The sequence below is a fragment of the Triturus cristatus genome, chromosome 11, assembly GCF_964204655.1.
Source record: "Triturus cristatus chromosome 11, aTriCri1.1, whole genome shotgun sequence".
Taxonomy (NCBI): domain Eukaryota; kingdom Metazoa; phylum Chordata; class Amphibia; order Caudata; family Salamandridae; genus Triturus; species Triturus cristatus.
The window spans coordinates 585,243,581-585,269,876 of NC_140594.1; the positions used below are offsets into that span (position 1 = coordinate 585,243,581).

The window sequence follows — 26,296 nt, forward strand, 5'->3', positions numbered from 1 at the left end:
GGTTTTGGAAGAAACTCGGTATCTGAATACTCTGGTTCATGTGGAACGCCGACACCACCTTGGGCATGAAGTGTGGGTCTGTTCTCAGGACAATCCTGTCCTTGTGAATCTGAATGTAGGGTTCCTGTAGCGTTAGCGCCTGAAGCTCGCTCACCCTGCGTAGCGAGGTTATGGCTACCAGAAAGGCCGTTTTCATAGTCAACATTTGCAGTGAGGCCTTGTGAATGGGTTCAAACGGTGCCTTCATGAGCTCCGTCAGGACCACGTTGAGATTCCATGCTGGCGGCGGCAACCTTTTAGGAGGAGCAATTCTTTTGGCTCCTTCCATGAATCTCTTAACAACTTGCGATGTGAAGAAACTTCCACCCATCTCTCCTCTGGTGTAGGCTACGATCGCCGCTAGGTGTACCCTTAGGGAGGTCGAGCAGAGGTTATTCTTTAGAAGGTGTGTGAGGTACCTCAGTACTGTTGAGTCTCTTGTCATCGTATTTTGCAGCCCCTTCTTCCTGCACCACATAGTAAATCTCTGCCATTTCGCGCTGTAGCATTTGCGTGTAGTTGGTTTTCTTGCCTCCCGCAGCACCCGCATAGTGCTTGGAGGCAAACTAAGGTGAGCGAACTCTAGGTCTTCAGGAGCCATGCCGCCAGGCTGAGGCTCTCTGGCTCCGGGTGTAGGACCTCTCCGTTTTGCATGGAGAGCAGGTCTCTTCTTCTCGTGAACCTGTGGGGATTGCCTTGCGCCATTTCCAGAATTTGGGAGAACCATGTCTGCCTCGCCCACTGCGGAGCCACTAGGATCAGTGTCATGTTGCTGGTTCTGCACTTGTCGAGCACTCTGTGTAACAGGGGTATCGGTGGAAAGGCGTAGGCAAATGTCCTTGACCAGCTTATCCATAGGGCATTGCCCAGGGACTGCTGTTCTGGTTGCCTGGAAGCGAAGCTTTGGCATTTTGCATTTTGGCGTGTTGCAAACAGGTCTATTGTGGGGGTTCCCCATCTCTGGAATAGCTTCTGCGTTTCCTGGCCATTGAGCTCCCACTCGTGCGATGCAGAGGTCTGCCTGCTTAGCCAGTCTGCCTCCACATTCTCCTTCCCTGGAAGGTGAATTGCCAGTAGATCTATCCTGAGAGGTATGGCCCATCTCCAAATCTCCTGTGCCAGAGAGGAGAGGGGGAACGACTGAGTCCCCCCCTGCTTGTTGATATAGAACATTGCCGTGGTGTTGTCTGTTTGGACCAACACCCTCTGGTTGTACAGGTGTCTCTGGAATGCCTTCAGGGCTAGCAGGATGGTTTTCAATTCGAGGTAATTGATATGGCGTACCGCATCTGCTGGAGCCCACAGACCCCTCACTCTGAGATTGTCCATGTGCGCTCCCCATCCCTTTTGAGATGCGTCCGTGGTAATGGTCATTGTTGGGTTTGGTGGTGTCAGGCTCTTCCCTGTTGTCAGGTTGTCTCTGTTCCACCAAATCATCTCCTCCTGCACTGCGTGCGTAACAACCACTAGATCCTCCCAACTTCCGTTTGCTTGTGACCATTGCTGTTGTAGCCATTCTTGGAATGGTCTCATGTGCAGGCATACATTCGGCACCAGCTGGATACACGACGCCATCATCCCCATGATCTTGCTCACTGACCTCACTGTCAGAGCTCGCCCCTTCTGGTAGAGACGCGTCTCCTTCAGTAGGGCATCTGTTCTCCTGTCGCTGGGCACCACTGTGCTGTTCAGGGTGTTGATTTTTGCTCCCAGGAAAATCTTCACCTGCTCTGGTTCCAGCGATGACTTCCCCCAGTGTATCGAGAACCCCAGGTTCGTCAGTGTCTGTCACGCGTGCTGCGTGTCTCTCGCACTTCTCGCGTGTGTCTGCCTTGACCAGCCAGTCGTCTAGGTAGGGGTAGACATGGATCCCCTCCCTTCGTAGGTGGGCTGCGACTGCCGACAGGCATTTCGTAAACAACCTTGGCGCTGATTTTAGCCCGAAGGCCAGGGTTGTGAACTGGTAATGCTCCTGGTTGATGTTGAACCTTAGAAGACCCTTGTGTCTTCTGTTTATTGGAATGTGCAGGTATGCATCCTTGAGGTCCACGGTGACCATGAAGTCCCCGTCCCTTATTTGGGGCAGCACCTCCTGCAGCGAAGTCATTTTGAACTTTTGCATTCTGATGAATTTGTTTATGTACCGCAGGTCCAGGATGGGTCTGAGGTTTCCGTCTACTTTCGGCACCACGAAGAAGTTAGAGTAGACCCCCTTGTTCCGTTCTCTGAACGGCACTGCCTCTATGGCTCTTTTTTCTAGTAGTTTCAGTGTTTCTTCTCTGAGTAGGGCAAGCTCTTGACCCGATCTCTGCCTTCTTTTTGGTTTTCTGTCTGGAGGTCTTTTCTCCAAATCCACGCAGTATCCGTATTGCATGACGTTCAGTATCCACTTGTCTGTGGTTATACGTCGCCACTCCTGAAGGTAGAGACTCAGTCTTCTGCCTACTGGTGTTGGATGATCGTAGGCTTTTGGTTTTCCTCTCCCCCCTGATGTTACTGCATTGCGCCTCACCCCTGGGAGTATGTTGTGGGTAGGCGTCCTTCTGCGTGCTGAGTCACTTGGATGAGGGTTGGTCACCCCCTCTTCTCCTTTGGCCACGTCCGTTTCCTCTCCCGCGAAAGGACTGCCCCCGAGGTTGGTACTGCCAGCTTTGCTTCTGTTGACCTTGTTGTCCGTGACTATCACCCTGCTGCCCTTGCTGGAACGCCTGGTGCGACGCTCCCTGCTGGCTTCCTCCCCGACCGTAGGGTCTCCTAGAGGGATTGCCTCTCCTCATCCACCTGAGCTGTAGGGCCCCCATGGACCTTGCCATCTCGTTTTCTTTTTTCAGCTGGGTGAGTTTCTCGTCTACTGTTGCTCCGAACAGTGTTTCGCCGTTGAAGGGGTTGCTGAGAATGTTGTTCTGCACCTCCTGTTTGAATCCCGAGATTCTTAGCCATGCATGTCTTCTCTCGGTGACCCCTATGGCCATTAGTCTGGCCGAAGTCTCGGCCCCGTCCAACGCCGTCTTAATGCAAGAGTTTGCGATGTTTTTACCTTCTTCCACCAGGTGGGAGGCTCTTTGGCGGTATTCTTCGGGGAGGTGTTTTACTAGTTCCCCCATCTCGTCCCAGTGCTGGTACTGGTGTCTATTGAGCAGTGCATTTGAATTCGCCATGCGCCAGTGCATTGCGGCGTTCCTCTCGACCTTTCTTCCTGTGAGGTCCATCCTCCTGCTCTCTTTATCGGGTGGTGGCCCCGAAGTCGCTGGCACGTTGGCCCTTCTCCTAGCCGTGGAAGCTATGATGGAGTCGGCCGTGATACTACCCTTGATGTAAGGGGGTCCAGAGAAGAGTGCTTATACTTTTTCTCCGTCCTGGGCGTGATCGAACGGCAACTCGCTGGTTCCTTAAAGGCTTCTCTTCCCTGATTCATCACACTTTGTAGCATGGGAAGGAATTGGCTCCTCGTCTGGATGGGGAGCAGGGTCTCGAGGAGGAAATCGGCTTTCGGCCTCTCTTCTTCCAGTTTCACGCCGAAGGCTGTTGCTGCGCTCTTGACCACCATATTGTACACCCCGATGTCGTCGGGCGGCGAAGGCCTCGAAGGGTACGTGTCCACGGCCTCCTCTGGGTTTTCGGTGTCGAGATCCTGCCATTCTATCTCGTGGCTGGTTGATGGCGCCGAGCTGTAGAACGACTGCTGGTCGTCTTCTTCGGCTTCGCCCTCATAATAGGTCTCATCTTCCTCTTCGAGATCTCTCTGCAGCCCCTCGGTGTCGAAATCGTTCTGATCCTCGATTTCGACGACGTCCGTCGGCGGAGCCGTTGGAATTTTGTATTCCTTCATCTTGGCGTCGAACTCCTTCTTCCTCTGAAGGATGCTCTCCATTTCGGCCTCGAGCCTCCTCTTCTTTTTCTCCATCTCGGAGATGGTTTCGGCGTCGACCGCGGGCCTCTTCGACGGAACTTGCGTCGACGCCGGCTTGTCCTTCTGCGTCGAGCGCCCCGTTTCATGGGTTGTCTTCGACGAACCTAGCCTTTCGGCGTCCTTCGGCACCAGGGAGTCCTTTTCGAAGGATCCGCTCGGCCTCTTGTCCATGGCTCCACCCTTGGTCGTCGAAGTTTTCGGCGCCGGGGCTCCCTTTGTGGACTTTGACTCAGATTTTCTCGAGTCACCCTCGGGTTTTTGAGGCGTTTTCGGGTGTTTTGAACTCAACGACTCTCTTACCTCGTCTTGAGTCTTCTTGTCGGTCTCTACGACCGTGAAGTTTTCGGGTCCCTCGGCGACGTTGTCCTCATCGTCTGTGGAGAGGCCCAGATCGTAGAGCGACGGGGCTTTACCCTTGCCTTCCATGCTAGCGTTGGCTCTTCCCTGACGTTCTCTCACCCGGAGCGTCTTCGGCGCGAAGGCTGAGCAGGCGTTGCAGTCCTTGCTCAGGTGGTCAACCGGTAGGCAGAGATTGCAGACCGGATGCTGGTCCTTCTGCGCGAACTTGTGGTGGCAGTTAGGGCAGAACTTGAATGGCGTCTTGTCCATTGCTCTCAGGGCCTCTGAGTGCGCATTCTCCAAGGGCGTCGAAGAAAAGGTGGAACTCTTCCTTCTTCGCGCTCCGGATGTTATATTTTCCTCTCCTGTGATCTTTTCGTAGTTATTTATCGACGAAACTCGCTTTTCCTTCTTCTTCCTCCGACTGAAATCCTGGAGCTTCCCGATGACGATCCAGACCCAACGGCGGAAAAAAGAATCTGAAGATGGCGCCCCACAGGTGGAACTTCCGCAGGAAGCACGACAACGTCACGGGAGGTGCACCAAATGGTGGGTCGTCGCCGCCCACCTGGGCTACAAAAAAAAAAAAAAAACCAAAGAAAAGACTACGAATCCGGATCCAACCACAAGATCGTGGAATAATGCACAGCATAGTGAATCCAGAAAGATTCCCGCTGCAAAAGTTAGCTTTATACGCCACAGAGAGGGTGCAGAAAACGTTCACCGCACAGCTCAGCTAGTGGAGAAGGCACACCGCCACGAACATACACGCATGCCTTCTCTCGCTGGACAAAGAGAAAGCAGTTGATAGGGTAAACTGGACCTTACTCTGCGTGGTACTGGAAAGGATTGGGCTGAGGCGGGGTTTGCTCTCCAAAATAAAGGCCTCATATAAAACACCGGTGGCCAAGGTGTGGGTAAACGAGCAGCTCACAAAACCCACTACCATCCTATGTGGTACACAACAGGGATGCCCACTATCACCCTTATTGTTTGCCCTGGCAGTCAAACCTCTAGCTATTACGATTCGCAACAGATGTGGTGAGAGGTATCTCTTTTGGGAGCCAACCCCACAAGGTTAGTCTCTTTGCAGACAATGTACGCCTTACACTCTCTCACCCCGAGATCTCCCTCCCAGGAGTTATGAATTGCCTCCAGGCCCATGAGGTAGTATCGGCCTTTCGGATTAACATGATCAAATTTTCAGTGCTCAACTTGAACATCTCTGCTCAGGAGCACCCAGCCCTACAACGCTTAGCACCAGTTCAGTGGTCCTAGGCTGCCCCTAAATACTTAGGTCTCAATATCACCCCTACACTTTCCTCCTGGTCTCAAGGTAACTGGCCCCACCTACGCCGCTACATCTTGGCCGACTTTCAGAGATGGAAGCCCCTATACATTTCCTGGTTGGGGTGTGTGAATGTTGTGAAAATGAATGTACTCCCACAGGTTCTCTAGCTCTTTCAGACTCGGCCTAGGCCGATCTTGCAAGATGATGCATCTTGCGGCTACAACGTGACATCCGGACCTTTATCTGAAATGGAAAGCGCCCCCGGATAACAAACGAGCTGTTGATGCTCCTACGGCATTGAGGAGGTCTGGCGTGCCCCAATCTTCTGGAGTATTACTGGGCCGCTCACTTGCGTTGTATCTCCGAGTGGGTGATCTGAGAGAGTGAGAAGCACTGGTTCCATTTGGACCGAGCGGTAGCATGCATACCACTATGGGACTTGGCATGGCTGCCTAAACATGCCCGCCCATGCAGTGCGTACATTGCCACCCCGATCTGGAAGGTATTTGAAATCTTGGACAAAGTGGTTCTTAAAAAGGGTCTGACTACCTTCCCCTCCCCAAAAACACCGATCACACGCAACTCCGAATTCCCCACAGCATTCTCTCCTCTTTCATTTTGTCACTGGAGCGAAAGGGAATGTTGGACACCCTTTGACCTGTTCATAGGGAACAGCATGAAGTCCTGCGATCGGTGCAAAATATGCGCTGATAGTTGGATATACAGTAACAGAATTTGAGGAAAAAGAAAATCTCCGATCAACAGCAGGTAAAAGGGTAGAAAAGCACTAGTTAGATATCCGAACATTAGTTTTCAAATGGCATATTAGGTCCACCAAAGTACCGTTGCAAATTCTAAAGCCTTTAATCAGCACACCAGTCCCCAAACCAAAAACAGATTAATTTAAATATCAATAACACAGTTGGTTAGCTTGCTCCCGCTCCAATGAGAAAATCACAATCTACCAAAACAAGTGGGGCTATTCAACGGTAACCTCCATTTCTGTAATTTAATCTTAAACTTATGAAAAACTTTACAAATTTTGTCTAGTCACAAAATCAGAGTGTAAAATTACTCATAGGTGTAGACTTGCATGCTTTCACCCCCTGAAAAAACAGGAATGGAGCCACATTTATGAGTAGATGTTACGACTGCTAATAAAAAACAGTATTAAATCCAGCACCACACATGGCCACCAACACCCTCCCATAAAAAGTAATGGTGGTAGGGACCAAAAATAAAGCCTAACAGGAAATAATGTTAAATTAAATTATCTAAACTAATAACATTATGAATACATATAATTTGAATTTAGAAATGAATGTAACCTTTTAATAAGATATCATTAAAGTACTGTTAATTCTTTCCATCACTTTTAAACATTATTAATGTATAATCAACATCTGTTTACGTTAGATGGGAATTTATTTTTAACTTCAGAAAAAATGCATTTAATATACTTAAATTAAAGATTAATTAAACATTAGGAGGATAGTGAAGTAGCATTATGTTGTTTGATATTTAAAATACCTATATAAAATTAATTTACATTAATATTTAAATATTTTAACTTTTACTAAGCTTTTAAAAAATGTTGCCACAGGGAGAGCTCCACGCCGACTGTGGAGTCTCCCTATAGTTAAGTATGGGGAAAAGGATAAAAGCTTAACTAAATTAAGATTTGCAAAAATATTTATGTCAAATATTAATATAAATTTTATATATTTTAAATGTAGAACAAAAAAGAAAGTGCTTAAACACAACTTAATTTTGAATTACATCTTTAATATAAATATATTAAAATAAATAAATAAAATATTTTTCTGAAGTTTAAATTAATGGAACTTCCACTTATGTTAGAACAATTATATATTATGCGTTAATTGTTCAAACTGATTTATAGAATTATCACTAGAAAGGTTACATTCATAAAATCAAAAAAGGTTAAAATATTTTATACTTAAATAATGAAGGCTTTATTTTTAGAGTTTATTAACATCAAATAATATTTATTTAGAACTATTTAAAAAAAATTAATTTAATGTAACACTTTTATGGGGTTTTCATTGTAAGTCCCTAGGGTGTTACCAACGATTGGCCATATGCGGTGCTGTATTAACTCCAGCTCTGAACTGAAGTAATTTACTACTGTTTTGGGTCTCTTTCAGGCTATAGTAACTTTAAGAGTGTGGTTTGTGAAGAGCAGTGTGCTTACTCTTTTGTGGATGTATGCATGTCCTTCCCTAAACCCCTCTTTAACCCTCTTCTTGCGTCTCCCTTAACCCCTCCATTTTGTAGGGAGTATCCCATCTTTCAAGTCATTCCCCTGGTCCCTCCCACATTTACTACTAAGTAGTAATCTTAAAAGTGTAACGCTCTCCCCATTGAAAAGATGAGAGAAAGGGAGGTGGAGATTTACACTCTTAGGTTTGTTAACAGCATTTTATAATAATTTAGTACTACTACTACACGTATTACAAAATGATGTTAATGAATAAGCTCCAACAATGTTAATGAATAAGCTCCAACGTCTCCTAAGTCACTAATTTTCCAATCCACACTAATACATGTTAAAAAATGGCAAAGGGAATGTGCAGGCGGTTTTCAGACATGCAACATCATAACAGAATCTACTCACCATGGGATCCATTTGGCTGCCCAGGGGATTCATGCTCGGCATTACCAACCAGTGAGGCAGGCAAGCAAGAGTAAGATTCACAACGCAATCATTCAGTGTAGACTGCGTTTCTTAGGAGCTGAAAAAGCGAAAGATAAAAAAGTCTAAAGTAGATTCTAGAAAACTGGATAATAACAGACAAACAGAAAACATCAAAATCCATGCAAACTGAATAAACACCTGGCAAACCAATGAGTGGCAACTTACAAAAATCATTCTGTGTTACTGTTTCACAGTGACATTGGGTATAACAGCCAAAGAAACAGCCAAAGAAATAACCAGGAAAAAAACAGATCCTGTGGCTTTCCGTTATTAGTGTGCCCTGGGAGCAAAGTCAACTATGTTCAAAGTCTCATGTGACTTTCGAGACACCAAAAATAGGTCAAGACTGCGGAGGTGGCCAGGGAGGCAACCACAATGGCTGCCTGGTAGAGAAACTCCCTACTCTAAATCCATCAACATTCTACATGCAACAACCTCCACTGGCTGTGTACAGGGCAGAAGTTCTGGCAGCTGAATATGAGAACGAGTGCTGAGAACCTGAGAATGCAGCAAGCTGAGGAAACCGATCAGAGATGAGCCAGGCAGAGCCTGTTATTCAACGCATATGAGGGGACACACCGTAGTCTGAAATAGCCTCTTGAGGAGTCTACTTAAGTCGAAATGAGGTCGGAGAGGCTGCACTAAAAAAGAGGGGGGTTAACTCTTTCATCCAGCAATATACTGGTGATTTGACAGAGATCCCAACCAACAACCCCCAATTTTGGAGAACAGATTTACTGAGAATGTTTGAAGTAAAAGACAATCTAAAAACAGACTGAGTTTGAGGGACTGAATATGTTCCCGATGGATGACTGTCGTAGGACTCATTTTGGTTTGGTGACTTCTCACTCTCTCTCCGCTCCAATATGTCGAGATATACAGGAATTTAAAAGGAGAAAAAAAAACAAGTATTATAAAGTCATCCTGTAGCCCTGTCTACCCCCATTTCTTTACAGAAAGATACTGGTGTTATCTGACTCAGACTGTACCCTGGGTCCTGGTAATCAGGCTCAGGGCTACGAGTAAAAGGGTACAAGTAATGGGGTACACTTACAACTTGCCCTATAAGTCCCTAGTAGATAATAGGGTCAAGGGGTGCAATCTACCTATTAGTCCCTTGTATATAATGGAGCACGGAGGTTAGAGGCATAGCAGATTTCCTGCACTTGCATGTGTATGCTACTGTGTTCCTGCCGTCCTTTTAAAGGCAGTCCTGTCTTTCAGCCCGTCTTTAAAAGTAAATTCTCACAATTGGTATTAACAGACAATATCAGTCCCTAGTATACAATAGGTCTACGGCAGGGGTCTCCAACCTTTTCTGTAGTGAGAGCTACTTCTGATCAGTGAAAATCATTGTGAGCTACTGAAGGCCAAGCAGCTTGCACACTGTAACCAGACAACTCCACGCCCAGCTTCACTGATTTAAAGCCTAATGTCCATAGAGCCAGATACTATGGTTTGAACAAAATACTTTGACTAGGGGTACTATGGCAGGGCTGCCATGTGCGTCAGTGAGAGCGTGGTCTTTGGGGATGTATGAACATGTGCACATATGAATGGGATATATATGTGTATAGGTGACAGAGCCTGTGTCGTATATACTGGTGGTACAGGACATACATTTTCACCATATGTGTCACCGTCCCATGTAAAACACAAGAATACAACCACTTTCATTAAATGGGAGAAATTAAAAGTTATAAATTTTGCACCGTGCCTACCAGCAAGAGGACTGATGTGTCTAAAGGAGACAGTTTGAAAAGGCAGAACATTTAACTGAACAGTTTTCTATGTTTATTTGGATTTCATAATACTCATTTCAATATTCTCCCATTTCAAAGAGTCACATTTACAAACAGCAGGCATCCTGCTCCCAGTGGCCTGTAGACACACACAGCCATATGTATAACAGGAAAATATGCAGCCATTTGATTAAATGAGAGTAATTTTAGGTGAAAAAACATGCTTCATAAAACAGTTAAGATGTAATTGAAAGTGGAGAAAAACATTAATTAAGACTTAATAGCTCATAAAAAAACTTTTCTTCACTTTAAATTTCTCCCATATAAAAAACGACTATTTTTCAGTTAGAAATATGGCAGTGTCTATTAGCCACTGAGAGCAAGAGGCCTGCTGTTATTTAATGCAACACTTTGAAATGGGAGAAAACAAAAATGAAGAGTTAACTTAATCATTAAGTTAACACTTCACTTGAATTTTCTCACATTTAAAAGCATTCAGAAACACCATTTTGTTCTTATTCTCCAATATTGAGTTGGCAAGGACTTATTTAACAGTTAAATACCTCAGTGCTTCAGTCTTCCACCTCTGTGCCACAGCCTGGTTCTTAAATCCGACTGAGTGCTGCTCACTATCAGGTCCTGCTACCTGCAACCTTGTGATAATGTAACAAACACAGCCTTCCCTTAACTTTAAAAGGAACATGTGACACTGTGCTTATTTAAAAATCAACTCAAGGCTGCGAGGTACTTTGAGGGTGTATGTGAGCTACTGGTAGCTTGCAATCGACTGGTTGGAGACACCTGGGCTAGGGGGGTTCAAACTACCTATACATTCCTAATATGTAATAGGGCATGGAAATTTAGAGGCCCAGCAGATTTCCTGCACTTGCATGTGTGCACAGCTGAGTGCACACAGGCATTGTCTTTAAAAGTAATTATGTGGAAACTCAACTTTGGTGGCATGGGCACTTAAAAAGTGATTATCAACCTTATTTGTACATATTAGGCACCCCCAGGTCTCCCTAGGTGTCCCAGGGGAGGGTGGGGGGGGACATGTAACTATAAGCAGGGATCTTATCAAATAGGGTTTATATGCCCTGGTGAGGAAACACAGTCCATTTAATTTTCCCCATTGTAGATACTGAGCTCCATATACCAACATTGCAATATTTTATGTAGATATAACTATTGCTAGGAAAGGAGTAAATATAATTCAAGAACTTAAAAGAGTGGTGTTGATAAATGCAACAACTTGCCACAGTTGAATTTATCATACCCACTACAGAAAAGAAGTTATGGAACTTTCTCTTCTGCAAGGCAAAATCCAGCCTCCTAGTGGTCTCTGTTGATTGATCAGCCTTAACAGGCTTGGCCAGGCAGCTTTGATTAGGTGTGAAGTACCCTGGCTTGAGCAGAGGTTATCTGATTGAGAGAGCTCTGCAGCTGGGGAGGATGGGTCCTGCAAATGGGGCTGGGTAAATCAAACTGAGCTCAAATAGAGAACAGTTCCATAAGGAATGCCAGGCGTACCTACCCCCACATTTTGTACACCAGCCAGACGGCTGGCTTAGGACAGGAATTTGCAGAGGTCAGGGGGAGAAGAGCTAATGGAAATGAGACACTATGGGTTGGTTTAGCTAGCTCTTACTCCTCTGGAGTGAAATCATTCATGTTGGATTTTGGAAGTGAAGTGCTTTGTGGGACAAGAAGATGCCACACTTTGGAGGACATTGTCATACTTTTGGGTGGCACCCAGCATCTCTTTGGCTAGAGGTGCCACCTGCTTGTCGCCCCAGAATGCTGATAAATATGCGATAGCTACATAGTCTCTCAGATCTGCTGCCTAAAATTACAAGGAAAAGAAGAAGGACTGCCCTGCTGAAATCTGGATTTGCACCCAAAGGCTTGCACTGTGAATGACTGCGCCAGCTGCACAATCTGGTACTACAGCCAGAGGACTGTGCCTTGCTTCAAGAAGGATTAAGGAGTGGACTCCCTGCAAGCTACAGGTTAACAGAATCCACCCAGAGTCACCATCCTGGAGTGTGTCCCGTGGACTTTTAAGGATCTAGGCAGGGAAATTGCAGTCCAGATTTCCCAGAGACTATCTAGGAGATTCCAAACCTTTGGACTGGTGATTTGGACACTTTGAACCTACAAGGAGACCTTCAGTAAGTTCCATAAGATGACCGACCCAATCGCGAGAGTCAAGCAGACTACCTTCAACCGCGACCCGGACAGGATTTCAGTTTCGTCCGGCTGAAAGCTCCAAACTCCCAGGATTTGTGGCGTCTAAATTGTTCATAAAAATATTTCCTATTTTTTTTAATTGGGGTGGAATTTTTATAGTGTGGGGTGTCTGTCTTATTTGATGTATTGGTGGTGTTAAATGCTTTACACTTCTGTCTCTTAAGTTAGGTCTGACTGCTCGTTGTCCGCTACTAAAGGTAGAGAAAAGGGCTAATTTACTAAGACTTTTACTAGTCCCTATACCGTGGTAATGGCCTTATTAATACTGGTAGGTGCATACTTACCCCTACCAATAATCAACTTTCCGACAAGTATAGAAAAGGGTATGATCAAGCACCGACATCCAAGGCTCACAACTGAACTCAAAACTATACTTTCTTGGGGAGCACCGCTTCCACTCATTCACCACTGCAGACCTGAAGACACCACTCCCCAGACGCAGATTAGTTTAAATCAAGGCCTGGAGTCAAAAATTAGCAATGTCTTGGCAGCAGTACAAGAATCTACAAATGCCTTAGAACAGAAAACTGATAGTCGCCACTGATATCTTCCTTCGAGCTAACTTCCATAAAATATATGGAAGAGTAGGTGTTGAGGAAAGATGTCACACAAAGCTATGGATGAAGTGAAAACATGCAGACAACTGTTGTGAAACTTTAATCTCTCTCCCTACAACAAGCAACAAAAGTGTAGAATGCCAAGAGGTGAGCAAGGCATAATGTGTGCATAGTAGGTGTTCAGGAGTAGGCTGAAGGCCCATTAATTGAACTCTTAATAGAAAATTTTAATCTATAAAGAAATTAAACTGAAGGGTATTTCATCTTCCTTCTGGATGGCACATGAACACAAGTGCACTGGTACTGCGGCCTAAAACTGGGCCTCACCAAGGGCAGTCATCACAAACGTCCTCAACATAAGAGACTGGGATGATATTCTTCAGGCATTCAGACTTTAAAGTCCAGTGATACCGGCAGGGGTAAGAATCTTTTTTTTTTTTTAACAGACAGCACAACAGCAGCATTGCACGTTTGAAGCAGTGAAATAAGAACTCCAAAAGAAAGCAAACATATGATGCTTCTTTTTGCGCACATTTGAATAATTGCAAGGGGAAAACACTGTATGTTCTATTGCCAGACACTATCTGCAACTTGCTAGAAGGATGGACACAGCATGTAAGATGTAAGACAAGAGAGAAAACTGAAAGATTACTTAAAAAACACGTGAAGGTATAAGAAGAAACTCCTCTCCTGCTGTAACTCAAACTTACTGCATTAGACAGGTAGTGGGAGAAAGTTCAATCACTAAAGAGACGGCAAATGCAATAAGCCAGCTACAAACTGGTAGGACTCCATTCCATAAAGAGTTTCTATTAAAATAAATGTAAAACTGTCCAACCTCCATTCCACCAATACAAAGCCTGTGACACAAGCTTCAACCTGCTTAAGTCGAAGGTATACTGCTGATTGAATTGTATATGGCCACTGTAATTAATGTGCATAAACCTAGTAAACATTTGCATGACTGCTACTCGTATAGGCTAATCTCACTTCTCAATGGGAAGAATAGGATAACAGCCAAGATTTTAGCAAATGGTCTATATGGGATCATATGGAGCCATACAGATCAATAACAGTCTTGTATAATATTGGGATATGTGGTAATAGATCAGGTTTTCACATTAATAGGTCGAAATCAATATTTTCTTTGACAAACTGCATACATCCGGTTTCATTCTCCTATCTGTTAGGAATATCTAGAAAAGGATTTAAAAACCTAGTGATATAGGTCTCTGACAACACAGAGACATTCTATAATTGACTAGCAAATGATAACACAAGAGCACTGACCAATTAATCCAGGATTATAAATGTTCTTGTCCAGAACAGTTCAGAAAACAGGCCAATTGAACAGGTCTTTTCACATTAAAATCATAAATATTAAGACAACCAAGAGTGCACACACTAAATAAATGCAGCTCACAGTCCTTTGGCTACTAATCACAATTCTTATAAAAGCGAAAAATCTGTAGTTCCACCTTGTATGGATTTTTTTTATCACCCCCAGCTTTCGTTCGTCTGGATAGCTCTCTGAGCAAATTTGCCTTAGATGCCATAAACTGAGACATAGCATTCAGCGGCATCAGCATACTGACCGCTTAGAGCTTCATCATGGATATTATGAGCTGAACAACAGCAAAAGGTTAATGTTGACACTGTAACTGAGGCAGACAGACCCTTAAGTCATACACTGCCTTTAAGAAGAGTTTGGTGTCACCCTTCAGTGGCAATTCTCTAGAGCCGAGGTCTTCAATTTATGGGATGGGGCGTGACTGCCAGGGGGGCCATGGAGTTATGGGGATGGTGGGGGGGGGGGGGGGGGGGGGGGGGGGAGGATGGGTGCACATTTTCCCAGCCTTATTATCGGCAAACATAGGATTTATGAAAAAGACAACCTTTCCACTTCACAGTTAATTCCGATAGTTAAAATGCTTCAGCTGGAGTGTCATTCAGGAAGTGTCCTGTGCTGTGAAACCGAAGCCGGGCAGACTGCTAAACAAGCCTTCCAGCCAGGGTACCTGCTTAAATGAAAGAAATGCAAATGTGCGCTACGAGTAAATCTGCAAAAGTAAAGGGTAATATGCAAATGTAAAGGATGCTTGGGAGCCCGTACAGTGTTTAATTGATCGCATCATTCACAGGTTTGTGATGACAAAGATGTATTCTTTTTGAGTGGTAGTGCAAGGAGTTAACAAAAGCTGTGAAGTGTGTGCTTTTAGTAGTAATTGAATTTACATAGCCCTTACCACCCTGAGGTTGTGTTGAGGGATAGTTATGTAAAATAAATTGCATTATGTAAAGCCTGGGTATTACTAAAATCTGTATTATTGTCATACCATTTTATCATAAAACGTTTTGCACATTTTGTGGCAGTCTCTTTTATACTGTGTGTAATGCAAGTATAAAATAATGACATACATATTCACAGTGCTTTCTGTCACAGGATGTGACCTCGGGGCACTACAAATTCACAAGTCACTATTTTCCACTGCACCAACCAAGATTTAATTCAGTGGCTCTCTGGTTACACACAGACCTCTGCAGTGCATCAACTAATAAAGGTTTCATAATGTTCTATCATGGATTTTCCACTGAGTAACTATTTCCCCACCATAAAAATTATTTGCCATGGGAATTGGGGGCGTTTATGGTTGTCGATTATGAGGACTACCAGGTTCTAGAAATGTTTGTCAGGAGGGGAGGTCCTTATGCCTAAAAAAACTTGACGGGGGGCGGAGGTCTCAGCATCAAAAAGTTGGAAGAGCTTTGGTCTAGAGTGGCATGCAAAAAAAAAAAAAAATGCTAATTCTGTGCTTCAAAATTATTGCCAATTCCTACCCCTTTCCAACAAAATACAAATCAGTGGCACATGCATTAAGACAAATTTTGTCTTTCAACCAGTTTGTGGTGAATACGTTTTTGTGTCTACGACCAACTGACAAGTTGCTCTAAAACTTTCTGCCATGCACTCCGATAGCACATACTCCTTGACTGTCCCATTTCAAAGTGCCATAGTATAGGTCTGTAAAAGAGCAACCCTTTGCTGCTAGGGGAAGATATATATCCAAATACTGTTTGAAATCCTATATACGATTCATTAATACAGAGGATTTACTGCTAGAATTGAACTCTAAGATCAGCTTCCATTATTGATCTAGATTTCAAAATAGAAGTGTGTACACATATTTGTTAAAGTAGTTATAGATGCCCACTTCGTCTACATGGCTCAGATCTGTACAATCCTACTTCACCACTGGTATAAGAATTTAGCCTGGCTGACTATGAATGAATCACATCCTCGACTAGGATTCTGGGATAAACTAGAGATATTCTCAGAAGATAACAATATTTTTTAGATTTAGACATCTTAATGGCCATAATAGCCTAAAGCAGACTTGTTGAGAGATCTGACACTGTAGTGAGCAAATGAACACCTATGATAACCTGCCTGCGGCATCTGGGGTCCACTATGATCCTACTTAAACCTTCAGGTCCAGAAAGTTTTAACTCACATAAAGCAGAATGTGCAAAATAGGTAACAATGAGCGCTAGAAGATTCAATAGTTTGCTTACATTTTACAAACTGATGTCCAGAAATACTAATTACAATGATGGGATGCATAGTAAATAATATAAGATGGGCGGACGTGGATTAGTGTTGAACTTTAGATATGTATACTGTCTGTGCAAGGTCTATGACTGCATGAAATGCTGTAGTAAGTACACACACTCGACTCTGAAGCATTGCTAATTGGAAGGTGGGTGGAGGTAGAAAGGAGCAGCCAATTCAATTGTGAGAAGTAATTATTATGCTGTAACCGAAATAAAAAAAAAAATTCAGGTAATTGCTTTTTGAATGCTCAAAGGATATAGATAAATTGTTTGATGTTCCTACAGAGATACAGCAGTAATATCTTGTCTGCCAATTTAGGAATACAATTACAGCTGACTCTGCCCCTCTAGTTGAACTACTGAAGGGTGGCAGAGTAAAAATGGGGACTGGAACAGGATTGTCAGTGATATGTTTCTCATCTATGCAGAGATGACGATCAGTTGCTTGCTTTCAAAATAACATATACCCAACAATATATGAACATTGTGAAAACAATTACAAAATTTGCAGTCAGTTGTAATAAACTTCAGTGATGGTTATAAAAATAACTTTAAAAACCATTGCTCCAATGCATTACTTAAGGGGTTGAGGCATGAAAATAGTTTTAAAAAACCAACAACTCAAAGGAAAATCAGTGTCAAACCAAGGGCAATATGTAATAATCCCCACGTATGCGAAAAGGCATCAACTCTTTGCAGAATTCAATTAGTTATTAAATGTATAATCACTGATATAGTGCTTTGTTAATTAATCACACCTGCACAGCATCACCCACAACTGCAATGGCATAATGTCAAACTTTCCACATGGACACACTTTTGCATGGATAAGGAAAGACAATAAAATGGAATAACCATCGGCTTATAGGTTATATTGTCTTGATTATGTTTGGTTTAGTGGTGTTACTACAAAGTGTGTATAGCGCTAACGTTTTAAATGGTTTGAAAGCGTTAGAGTGAAAGTGAGTAAGTATTGAGTAGGCATGTCAAAGGACGTTACTTTTTTCTGAATAATTTGGGGGCAAAGGGGGAGAGGAGGAATCAAATGTCCTTTAAGCTCACAGTGCTATTTACACAAGAACTTTGGTTCTTATTGTGCGCCCAAGGCTGTATTATGTTTATGCTTATTTTATACAAGTGTTTTTAGGTGGTGTACGACAGTACAGTTGATTTGGCAGTGCTTAGCCAACTATTGACTTTGGGGGCTTGTTGCGCACATGATGGCTAGGGGGTTCAGTCTAGCGTTTGCTGTTTGAGTCTATTTATATGTGGAATTAGAACATGGAGTAAGGTGTCATTGTTAGTCATAAAGCGCGGATTGCTTTCTAATAAAAAACCCACATAGGTTATCAGAGTTGTGTTGGTTGGTGTAAAAAGGGCCATCAATAAACTGAATGAGGGGGGTGGTTACGCGCGGCAGCATGATGGCCGCGTTTTGAGACAGCTCCGGACCCTCCGAACCGAAACCCATCGATCCGCAACATCTATCCGTGTCCCGTAGTGGGGGACTGCCACCTAAAGCGACTGGGACTCTTACCGACCCGCTTTCCCGCCCAGCCGCGCTCGGACTGACGGTGCGCTGCCCGCCGCAACCTGCGGCCTTACCGGACTGTAGCCGCGTCCTCGAGTGTTCCCGGAAGCCGCTGTGGCCGCGCTGACATGAGGGCGTGCCACTAATCTACACTGTGGCTGGCGGCCTGGTCCGTGAGGAGTGGGCCAACTTGAAGCAGCTGCGGAGGTGATCTCTCTTCCTCCCGGGGGTCCCCAGTGCCCGACTCTTGTGACGGTGAGTCCGCCTGCCCTTGGGGAAAGCACTGGTGTGACTCGTGCTGCCCTGCGGTTTGACTCCTTATTCTTGACCGTTGACTTCCGGCGGTCACCCCATTGTGGACTGTTTTTTCTGTTTAGTTTTTTCTTCCCTCTGTTCAGGGGGTGGGTGGAGGGTCGGGGAGATGGAGCTTTATTCCCTGCACTTAGCTACTGTTGGTATTTTTGGGGCAACAGGCACTCTGCACAGTTTGTTCATTGGGCCGGTTAATGCCCGGGGTGCAGGGGGGCTGGGAGGGGGGTATTGGGTCGGGGGTTGGAGGTTTTGGGTTGTTCATTGTGGTTTCTTCGGCATCACTGCTTAATATGGCTTTGAGAGACAGACTCACATATGATACTCCATCATGGGAATGCACTGGGACAAAAGCTTCACCCTAATTAGTTGGAACATGAATGGGCTGGGGGACAAGGTAAAACGCACTATCTTCCTGCAGTATGTAAAACGGCACTCCCCGGATGTGATCCTCCTCCAGGAATCGCATCTAGTCGGTAATATTTGTAAAGCCCTAAATAGGTGGGTGGGGGTACAGGCTCCTTGCCCACCCGGGCTTCACCACTGGGTCTAGGGTAGTGGGAATCATGGCTAAAAACTCCTTCCCCTTTTCAGTTCAGTCTTCGCACGCTGATGCACGCAGGAGGTATATCGCACTCACTGGACAATGGGAGGGTAAGGCATTAACCCTAGTGTCGGTGTATGTCCCGCCTGGACTGCAATCTTAGACATTTGCGGATCTGAGCACTCTGCTCCTCTCCCTCCCAGAGGGCCTGCTGCTGGTGGGGGGCGACTTTAATGCTGTGGCAACTGATACACTGGACCGCCAACCCCCTTGTGTGATGGGGCCCTCGAGTAGTTGGCTCCCCGACTTCCTTGAGGTGTTCGGCCTTTCAGACACTTGGAGGGCGTTTCACCCCGGGGATTTGTAATACACCTTTTTCTCGGGCGCTCACCGTAGCTCCTCCCGCATCGACCATTTACTCCTGCCTGCCTCTCAACTCCTGCACGTACATGAGGTCCGTCACCTCGCACGCGGCATATCCAACCACTTCCCCGTGTGGGCCAGGTTGGTGCTGGAGGACCAGCGGATTGACATGGTGGCGCCCGTTAGCCCCTGGTACTTGCGAAACCCCAATTTTCGCAAAGACCTGCAGAAGGCAATCAACTGTTACTTTTAGGAGAACCTTGACTCTGTTCTCCCCCCCCCCCCCCCCAAACACTCTAGGAAGCGTTTGAATCAGTTGTGGGGGGGACAGCCCTCTCTCTTATAGCGGGGGTCAAGAAAGAAAATTCCAAAGAGCTTGAGGTGGTCGAAAGGGAAGTCCTACGATTAGAAGCAGACGTTGGGGAGGGGGGGGGGGGGGGACACCCTAGAGGCAACGTACCTCTTGCAATTGAAGACGGATGAATATAAAGCCATTGCCACCTATCGGGCCAAATCCTGGGGGAAGGAGAGAGACGATAGGGTGTATGAATGGGGGGGGACAAAGCCGGGAAACTTATTGCCTGGTTGGACAAGAAGGAAAGGGCCAATCGCCTTGAGCCTGAGCGGACGACCAATTCGGGTGCGAAGATCATAGATCCAGTTCACATTGCCGACGAGTTCGCTGCACACTGTATATGAGGCACAGTCGACCCTCCTTGAAACGGACTATGCCAACCTCCTTCGAGACATCCAACTCCCGGTCCTCTCCGAGGAAGATCGGAATTTTTTTAGATAGCGACATTACTAACGACGAGATTGCACATGCGATCAGAGCTCTCAGACCGGGAAAAGTGATGGGGCCTAATGGGTTACCCATTGAGTTCTATTATCTGCGTCCCGACAAGCTTGCCCCACATCTGAGGGCTATGTTCGAGGAGAGTAGAAAAGTGGGGGAGTTGCCGCCTGACCAACGACTGGCATCGATAGTGGTCATCCCCAAGGAGGGAAAGCCGAGAGACAGATGCGCCTCTTATCGATCCATCTCCCTGCTCAATGCCGAGCCGAAAATCCTCGCCAAACTTTTGGCCACCCGACTGTCGCGAGTGATTAGTGCCTTGGTACACCTGGATCAATCGGGCTTTATGCCCCAGCGCAACACTGCCCTGAACCTGCGACGAGTGTATGGAGTGATAGGGAGGGCTGGCACTGTCCAAGAGGACGCTGTGATCTTGTCCTTGGATGCCTCCCTGGCGTTTGATACTATTGAATGGTCCTACCTCTTTGCCGTACTTTTCAAGTTGGGGTTTGGGCCGCAATTTATATCATGGGTCAGACTCCTCTATTCCGCACCTCTGGCACAGGTGGTGGTTAACAATAAACAATTCGATTCCTTTACTCGAGGTACTAGGCAGGGGTGCCCGTTGTCGCCCCTGCTCTTCGCCTTATCCTTGGAACCTCTTGCTGCCTGGATCCGGTGCGATTTGGCCATACGTGGTCTGCGGAGTGGGAAGACCGCATCTCACTTTATGCGGATGACGTTCTCCTTTACTTGCCCTCCCCAAGACGTCCCTCCGATGTGTTTTAGACATCTTCACATCCTTCGGCAGGTTTTCGGGCTATTCTATCAACTGGAATAAATCTCTCCTTTACATCCTGTCTGGAGAGGCTCCAGCTCTCCCCAGAGATTGTCCAATAAAGGTGGTGTCAGATGGGTTTCGCTACCTGGGGATCTTTGTCACCGCCGATCCCAAGCTCCGTTATGAGAGGAATCTGCTTCCGCCCCTACAGTGCCTGCGGCGTGATGTTGCCAACTGGAGGGCGCTCCCTCTCTCACTGCTCGGTCGAGCCGCTCTTTTTAAAATGATGTCCCTGCCCCGCTTCCTCTATGCACAACAGAACTATCCCATCCCAGTTCGATATTTTAAAGAAATCGAGGACTTACAGAGGCAGTGGTTACGGGATGTGAGACCTAGAATAGCGCTTAAACTAGTTCTCAACTGGTACGACGGCGGTATCAGCCTCCCCGACATAAAGAAATATTACTGGGCAGCCCACCTTGTTGCCATCAACCACGGTACATACCGTGCTCCGGGAGATCCGGGCTATGCCATGGATAGATGGCTGCTTCCGGGTGGGACGTACAACAAAGCCCTCTATGCCAATCCCAAGAAACTCCCCTTGACTGGGCCCACCTCACACTCGGTCCAGGTATGGCATGCGGTCAACAAAGGTTTAGGTTGAGACCGTACACTGACGCTTGCGACCCCCTTGTGGGATTCGGATCAACTAGGTAGTTTACACTCCTCCAAAGGTTTTGATAAGTGGGACCTCATTGGTATCTCTCGGGTGGGCGACCTCTGGGTGAAGGGTGGCAAGCTCAGCTTTGGCCAGTTGCAACAACAGTACGAGCTCGCGGACTGAGTTCTTTCGCTACCTGCAGGTCCGACATGCACTAACCACAGCCCAAAAGAAGAGCTCCCCCCTCCCCGACTCCTCCCCCCTAGAAGAGAAGTTGTTGGACGGGCTGCTTCCACGGAAAGCTCTCTCATTAACCTACAAGAAGCTTGTCAACAACACACCAGATCCCCTGGATAAATTGCATGAGTCGTGGGAGAGAGATGGCTTGCTACTCGACGACCAGGAGTGGAGAGAGGCGGTGGCCTCCCCCAGGGAGGTGGCGATCTCTGCACGTCTCCGTCTGGTGCAATTGAAAATTCTCCACAGAACTTACATCACTGGGCCCCAGCTGGTCCGCATGGGGCGTGGAGAGTGTGTGGACTGCAGACGACAGTGTGTACAAGTCGCCACCTTCATGCATATTCTCTGGGAATGTGAGCAGATTCAGAGATATTGGAGGGGGATACATATGGACATGAGTGAGGTCCTTCATAAGGACATTCGCCCAGAGGTTAAGAAATGTTTACTTAATGTGTGGGAGCCCACTGACTTGACGGGGGCGGAAAGGTTGTGGGTCACTCTGGGAGACGCTGACGCAAAAAGAGACATTGCCCAGCTATGGAGAGAGCTTTCACCCCCTACTCTTGCCACATGGAAACAAAATCTTGACTGGTGCATGTTTAGGGAGAAAACTGTCTATGTGGCAAGAGGCTGCCCCCAAAAATGGTCCTTAGTGTGGGCCAAGTGGAACTCTTACAGGGGAGATATTTGTGTTGCACCGAAGGCCCCCCTTGGCGACGAACCTGTGTCCCCTTAATGATTCTTCCCGACTCACGTTCTGTTTCCTGTAATCGCCTCGTTTCCCAAATGAAATGTAATATTTATTATGCCTTATTTTCCTTTTCATGTGAAATGCCGCCTGTTTGCTTTTTGTTATAAAATTAATAAAAAGATAATTAAAAAAAATAAACTGACTAAGGGTTGCCTATTAGTTTTAGGGGCTGGAGCATGAGAATAGTCACAGGAAAGGTAGTAACAAGAGTTGCTTTTATACATTCATGTGGTGCTTTTGGAGGGTGAGAAACCAGTCTTCGCTTTCCTGTGGAAAAAAAGCAGAAGAAAAGCAATTATTTACAGCCCCAGATATAAGCTTACTGTAGTCATATGGTTAGGCTTAAGGCATTAACAAATATGCAATCGGTAGGGTGTGGCTACGCAGGCAATGGAGGAAGACGTGCTCGTGTAGAGCTCAGTCGGTGGCTCCTCAGGCTAGCCTCAATTATCCGGATACGTTGCACCACCGAGACTGGATTTCACCTCAGCAACTGCTGCACCTGCCCTGAGGTCCCGCTGCAAGTTTTGGGACAATCGAGCTGGAACTTCCGCGCCGGGGCCGGCGGCCCTTCCTGAGGCCTGGTGAGGCGCTGCCGGGTGAACGTGGCCGCTCACGCGAGCCCGGGGATAGGCTCCGCCCACTAGGCCTCACACTGTGGCTCACACTACGCCGATTGCAAGCAGCTGAACTGTGGTGGTCGATTTCTGCCTTGCTGAGGCGGCACTGCCTCGGGGACTGCTGCCTGGCCTGCCGAGGACTCGCTGCTGCTCTCGGCGACTCGACCCCCCGCATGTGAACCTGTGGCAAGAATGTAGGATCGGCGCAGTCGGCGCTGGGCGAGCACCGGCGGCTGGAGATGGAGGCTGTCTAGACCCCTCGAGGTGAGCCCCCGCACTGGCTGCCCACGTCTGGGCTGCGATCCCCGTGTGCCTGTGGTCTTGTTGAGCCCCGGAGCTGCGAGACGTCCCCAGTGAAATAGGGTATAAGCCTCCGCCTGCTGCAACAGAAGTAAGTGACGCAGCAGACAAGCGAGGCCGTAAGTGCACCTCGCTGCGACTGTGGCGGGCTGAGGAACTCTCAGCAGTGTTCCTAGGATATGCGGGGAGGTTGCCATCGCGTAACAATCCTACGGCAGATGGGACTGGGAACGCGAGGAGTGTGCAAATGTTGAGCGGCGCACGGATTACTTGGTCCCCGAAAAGTGGTCCTGGAATTAGTCCTTGCAGCTAACTGCACAATATTTCTGCGGACTGGATCTGCCGGAGGGCTGCGCACTATTGGCACATGCGGATGCACAAGAGCTCCCATAAGACAGGTACAAACTGGAGACAACCCCTGGGATATAGTGGAAATTTCTCACTGCCTGGCTGTGACTGCACCGAAAGCTAGTCTGAGGGATGCACACCTGAACACATAGCCCCTTCTAGATCGATGCCACGGGGTGGGCGCCTCAAGACAAACGTGCCCGACACCACAGTTTCACCCCTGCGGCCCAGGACCAAGGCGAGCAGAATGGCAGGTACAGAAACTCAGGCCAGCATGTCCAGCAAGCTAGATGCGGACCTAGCCGCTGTGGAGAAATTGGGGGGGGGGGGGGGGGGGGAGTCTTTGAATCACACCCGAACTACCTTGGAAGGTAAAATAGATAAAGCAGTCATAGATCTAACGCTTCTTCATGCAGACCATCACAAATTGGCGGACTGCACTGGCGCGCTTGAGGCTACGACGGCAGAGATATCGCCTCGAGTGATAGAAGCAGACAAACATATACACCAACAATTCAACAGAGTGGACTTTGAGGACAGAGAAGAAGACGCGGAAGGTCGGGCCCGGCGCAACAACGTGCGAGTGATAGGCCTGCCGAAGGGAACGGAAGGGAGAAACCCCGTTGCCGATGTAGAATCTTGGCTGCACACCCTTTTGCCAGCAGAAGTCCTCTCCCCGTATTTTGTGGTAGAAAGAGCGCACCGATTATCAGCCAGGCCCCTGCCATCAGGGTCCAATCCCAGACCACTATTGATCCGGCTGTTATAGAGACAGAGACACGATATTGCAGGAAACCAGGAAACTGCACGAAATCCAAGTGGAGAATCAAAAGATAATATTTTTTCCTAACTACACTATCCAAGTGCAAAAAAAAGGAGATATTCTTACATGGTGGTGAAGAGACGCCTCCGGCAGAATGATTCAAAATACTCATTATTCCGCCACGTCTGCGAGTATTGGCGAATGGCAAAACACACTTTTTCACCACATCTGAGGAGGCTGAGGACTGGCTTGATACATACTCTCCTTCGGGGGCTGAGTCACTGCCTGAACGTGCAAATACCAAAACAGCTGGCGAGGCTTATCATCGTCGCCGCCCTAGAGGGAAAAAGTCAAGGCAACTATCGCTCTCTCAAAAGACAGGCCCAGATCCAGTCCAAGTGCTGCAGGGCCAGCGAGGTGCCCTTCAAGCAGTGGCAAGTATCAGCGGGATGCAGATGGAGGAGAGTACGTCCATCTCCAGCCAGCAAGATCAGGCCAGTGATGCTGATGACCTTTCAGATGACCCTCTTACCACGCAAGACTCTTGTGAACTGCCGAATGTCACTCCTCAGACTGCTGATGACATTGCTTGATGACCGCTGCAGTATCCTCCTGTTTGAAACTAACTGTATCTCGTGACTGTAACCGCAAGTATATGGTTATGTGTGGTGAATTATCGTGCAAATTTAGATGTGCAAAAAATATATTATGATGTGTTCCGCTCTAATATCGTCAATTGTATATGCAGCTTCCCCGCTATTCAGTGAAACAATATTTCCAACACTGCATAGTGGCCCCATTTTCCATTAGCAGAGGCCATCAGCCATTTCTGGTGGGTACAACACTGAAAGATTCATGACTGTCCAATAGCTGGGGAGCCCCGAGGAGACCCTCTTCTCCTCTAGACACATACATAAGGTAGAGCGCAGCACACATCCCCAATCTAGATTGTATGATGCTTTTGCATATGGTTTGGATGACTGCCTGTTGCACACTCGCCTTTTTGGTATTTATTTTTAGTTTGGGCGATTGCCTGTTGCATAGAAGCCCGTACGATATGTTCATTTTAATTTTTATTGCTGCTAATTATTATAATTACTTTTTTGTTCAGCATGCCATATTTCACGTATTGAGATGGGACTCTGGTGACATCACCATGCACAAAGGGATGCATTCTAGGACTGCCCCAATATGTGTGGCATTGACCCCCCCCCCCCCCCCCCCCACCTCCTACCTCCTACATTGGCCTGGCCAGGCCACAAGCGCTGCTAGTTTCCAAAGGGTATGGCACCTATAAAGATTGTGACCTGGAATGTGAGGGGTATCCATAGTCCATCACGCTGCTATCACATCTATTCATATTTGAAACGTCACCATGTCCAAATAGCATTATTACAGGAGAGACACTTACATAGGTCAGAGGTAACACAGCTGCATAGGCGTTGGAGGGGCCAACTATATGCAACAGGTTATTCGGCGTGGGGCGCTGGTGTGGGTTAAGCCAGGGACCCTCTTTCAAGTGGTAGACTCCTTTATAGATGCCGAGGGTAGATACGTCATTATCAAGGGCGTCCTAGACAGGAGGCAAATTCTATTGGCTTTGCTGTATGCGCCCAACACAGAACAGATGGCCTTTTTTGGAACTAATCTCCCTTAAACTAGCCGAGTGGCATGATATTCCCATGATACTGGGTGGTGACTATAATAGCGTGTTGGATGCATCATTGGACCGCTCTTTTCCTCCCTTACCTGGCACGGCTACACACACAGCTTTGAACCATTGGGCTGCGCACAGTGGAGATTGTCTGACGCTTGGCGCCATCATAACCC

General features: G+C 46.8%; 2 protein-coding genes across 7 annotated transcripts in view; both read right to left on the reverse strand.

The window, feature by feature from the left end:
- The window catches only part of XPO7 (exportin 7), a 598,229-nt gene that overhangs the window by 527,656 nt on the left and 44,277 nt on the right, over positions 1-26,296 (reverse strand). For all 6 annotated transcript variants that reach the window (XM_085633849.1, XM_085633846.1, XM_085633854.1 and 3 more), the window contains exon 2: positions 8,218-8,335. In XM_085633849.1, the coding sequence (XP_085489975.1) occupies positions 8,218-8,259 (42 nt within the window). In that variant the 5' untranslated portion in view covers positions 8,260-8,335. The remainder of the gene's footprint in view (positions 1-8,217; positions 8,336-26,296) is intronic.
- Positions 2,296-4,859, reverse strand: LOC146785133 (uncharacterized). The gene is made up of 2 exons (XM_085636175.1): positions 3,163-4,859; positions 2,296-3,099 (listed from the first exon to the last, which is right to left on the reverse strand). Exon 1 carries the CDS (start codon positions 4,556-4,558, stop codon positions 3,320-3,322), a length of 1,239 nt encoding a protein of 412 aa, XP_085492301.1. The 5' UTR covers positions 4,559-4,859; the 3' UTR covers positions 2,296-3,099; positions 3,163-3,319.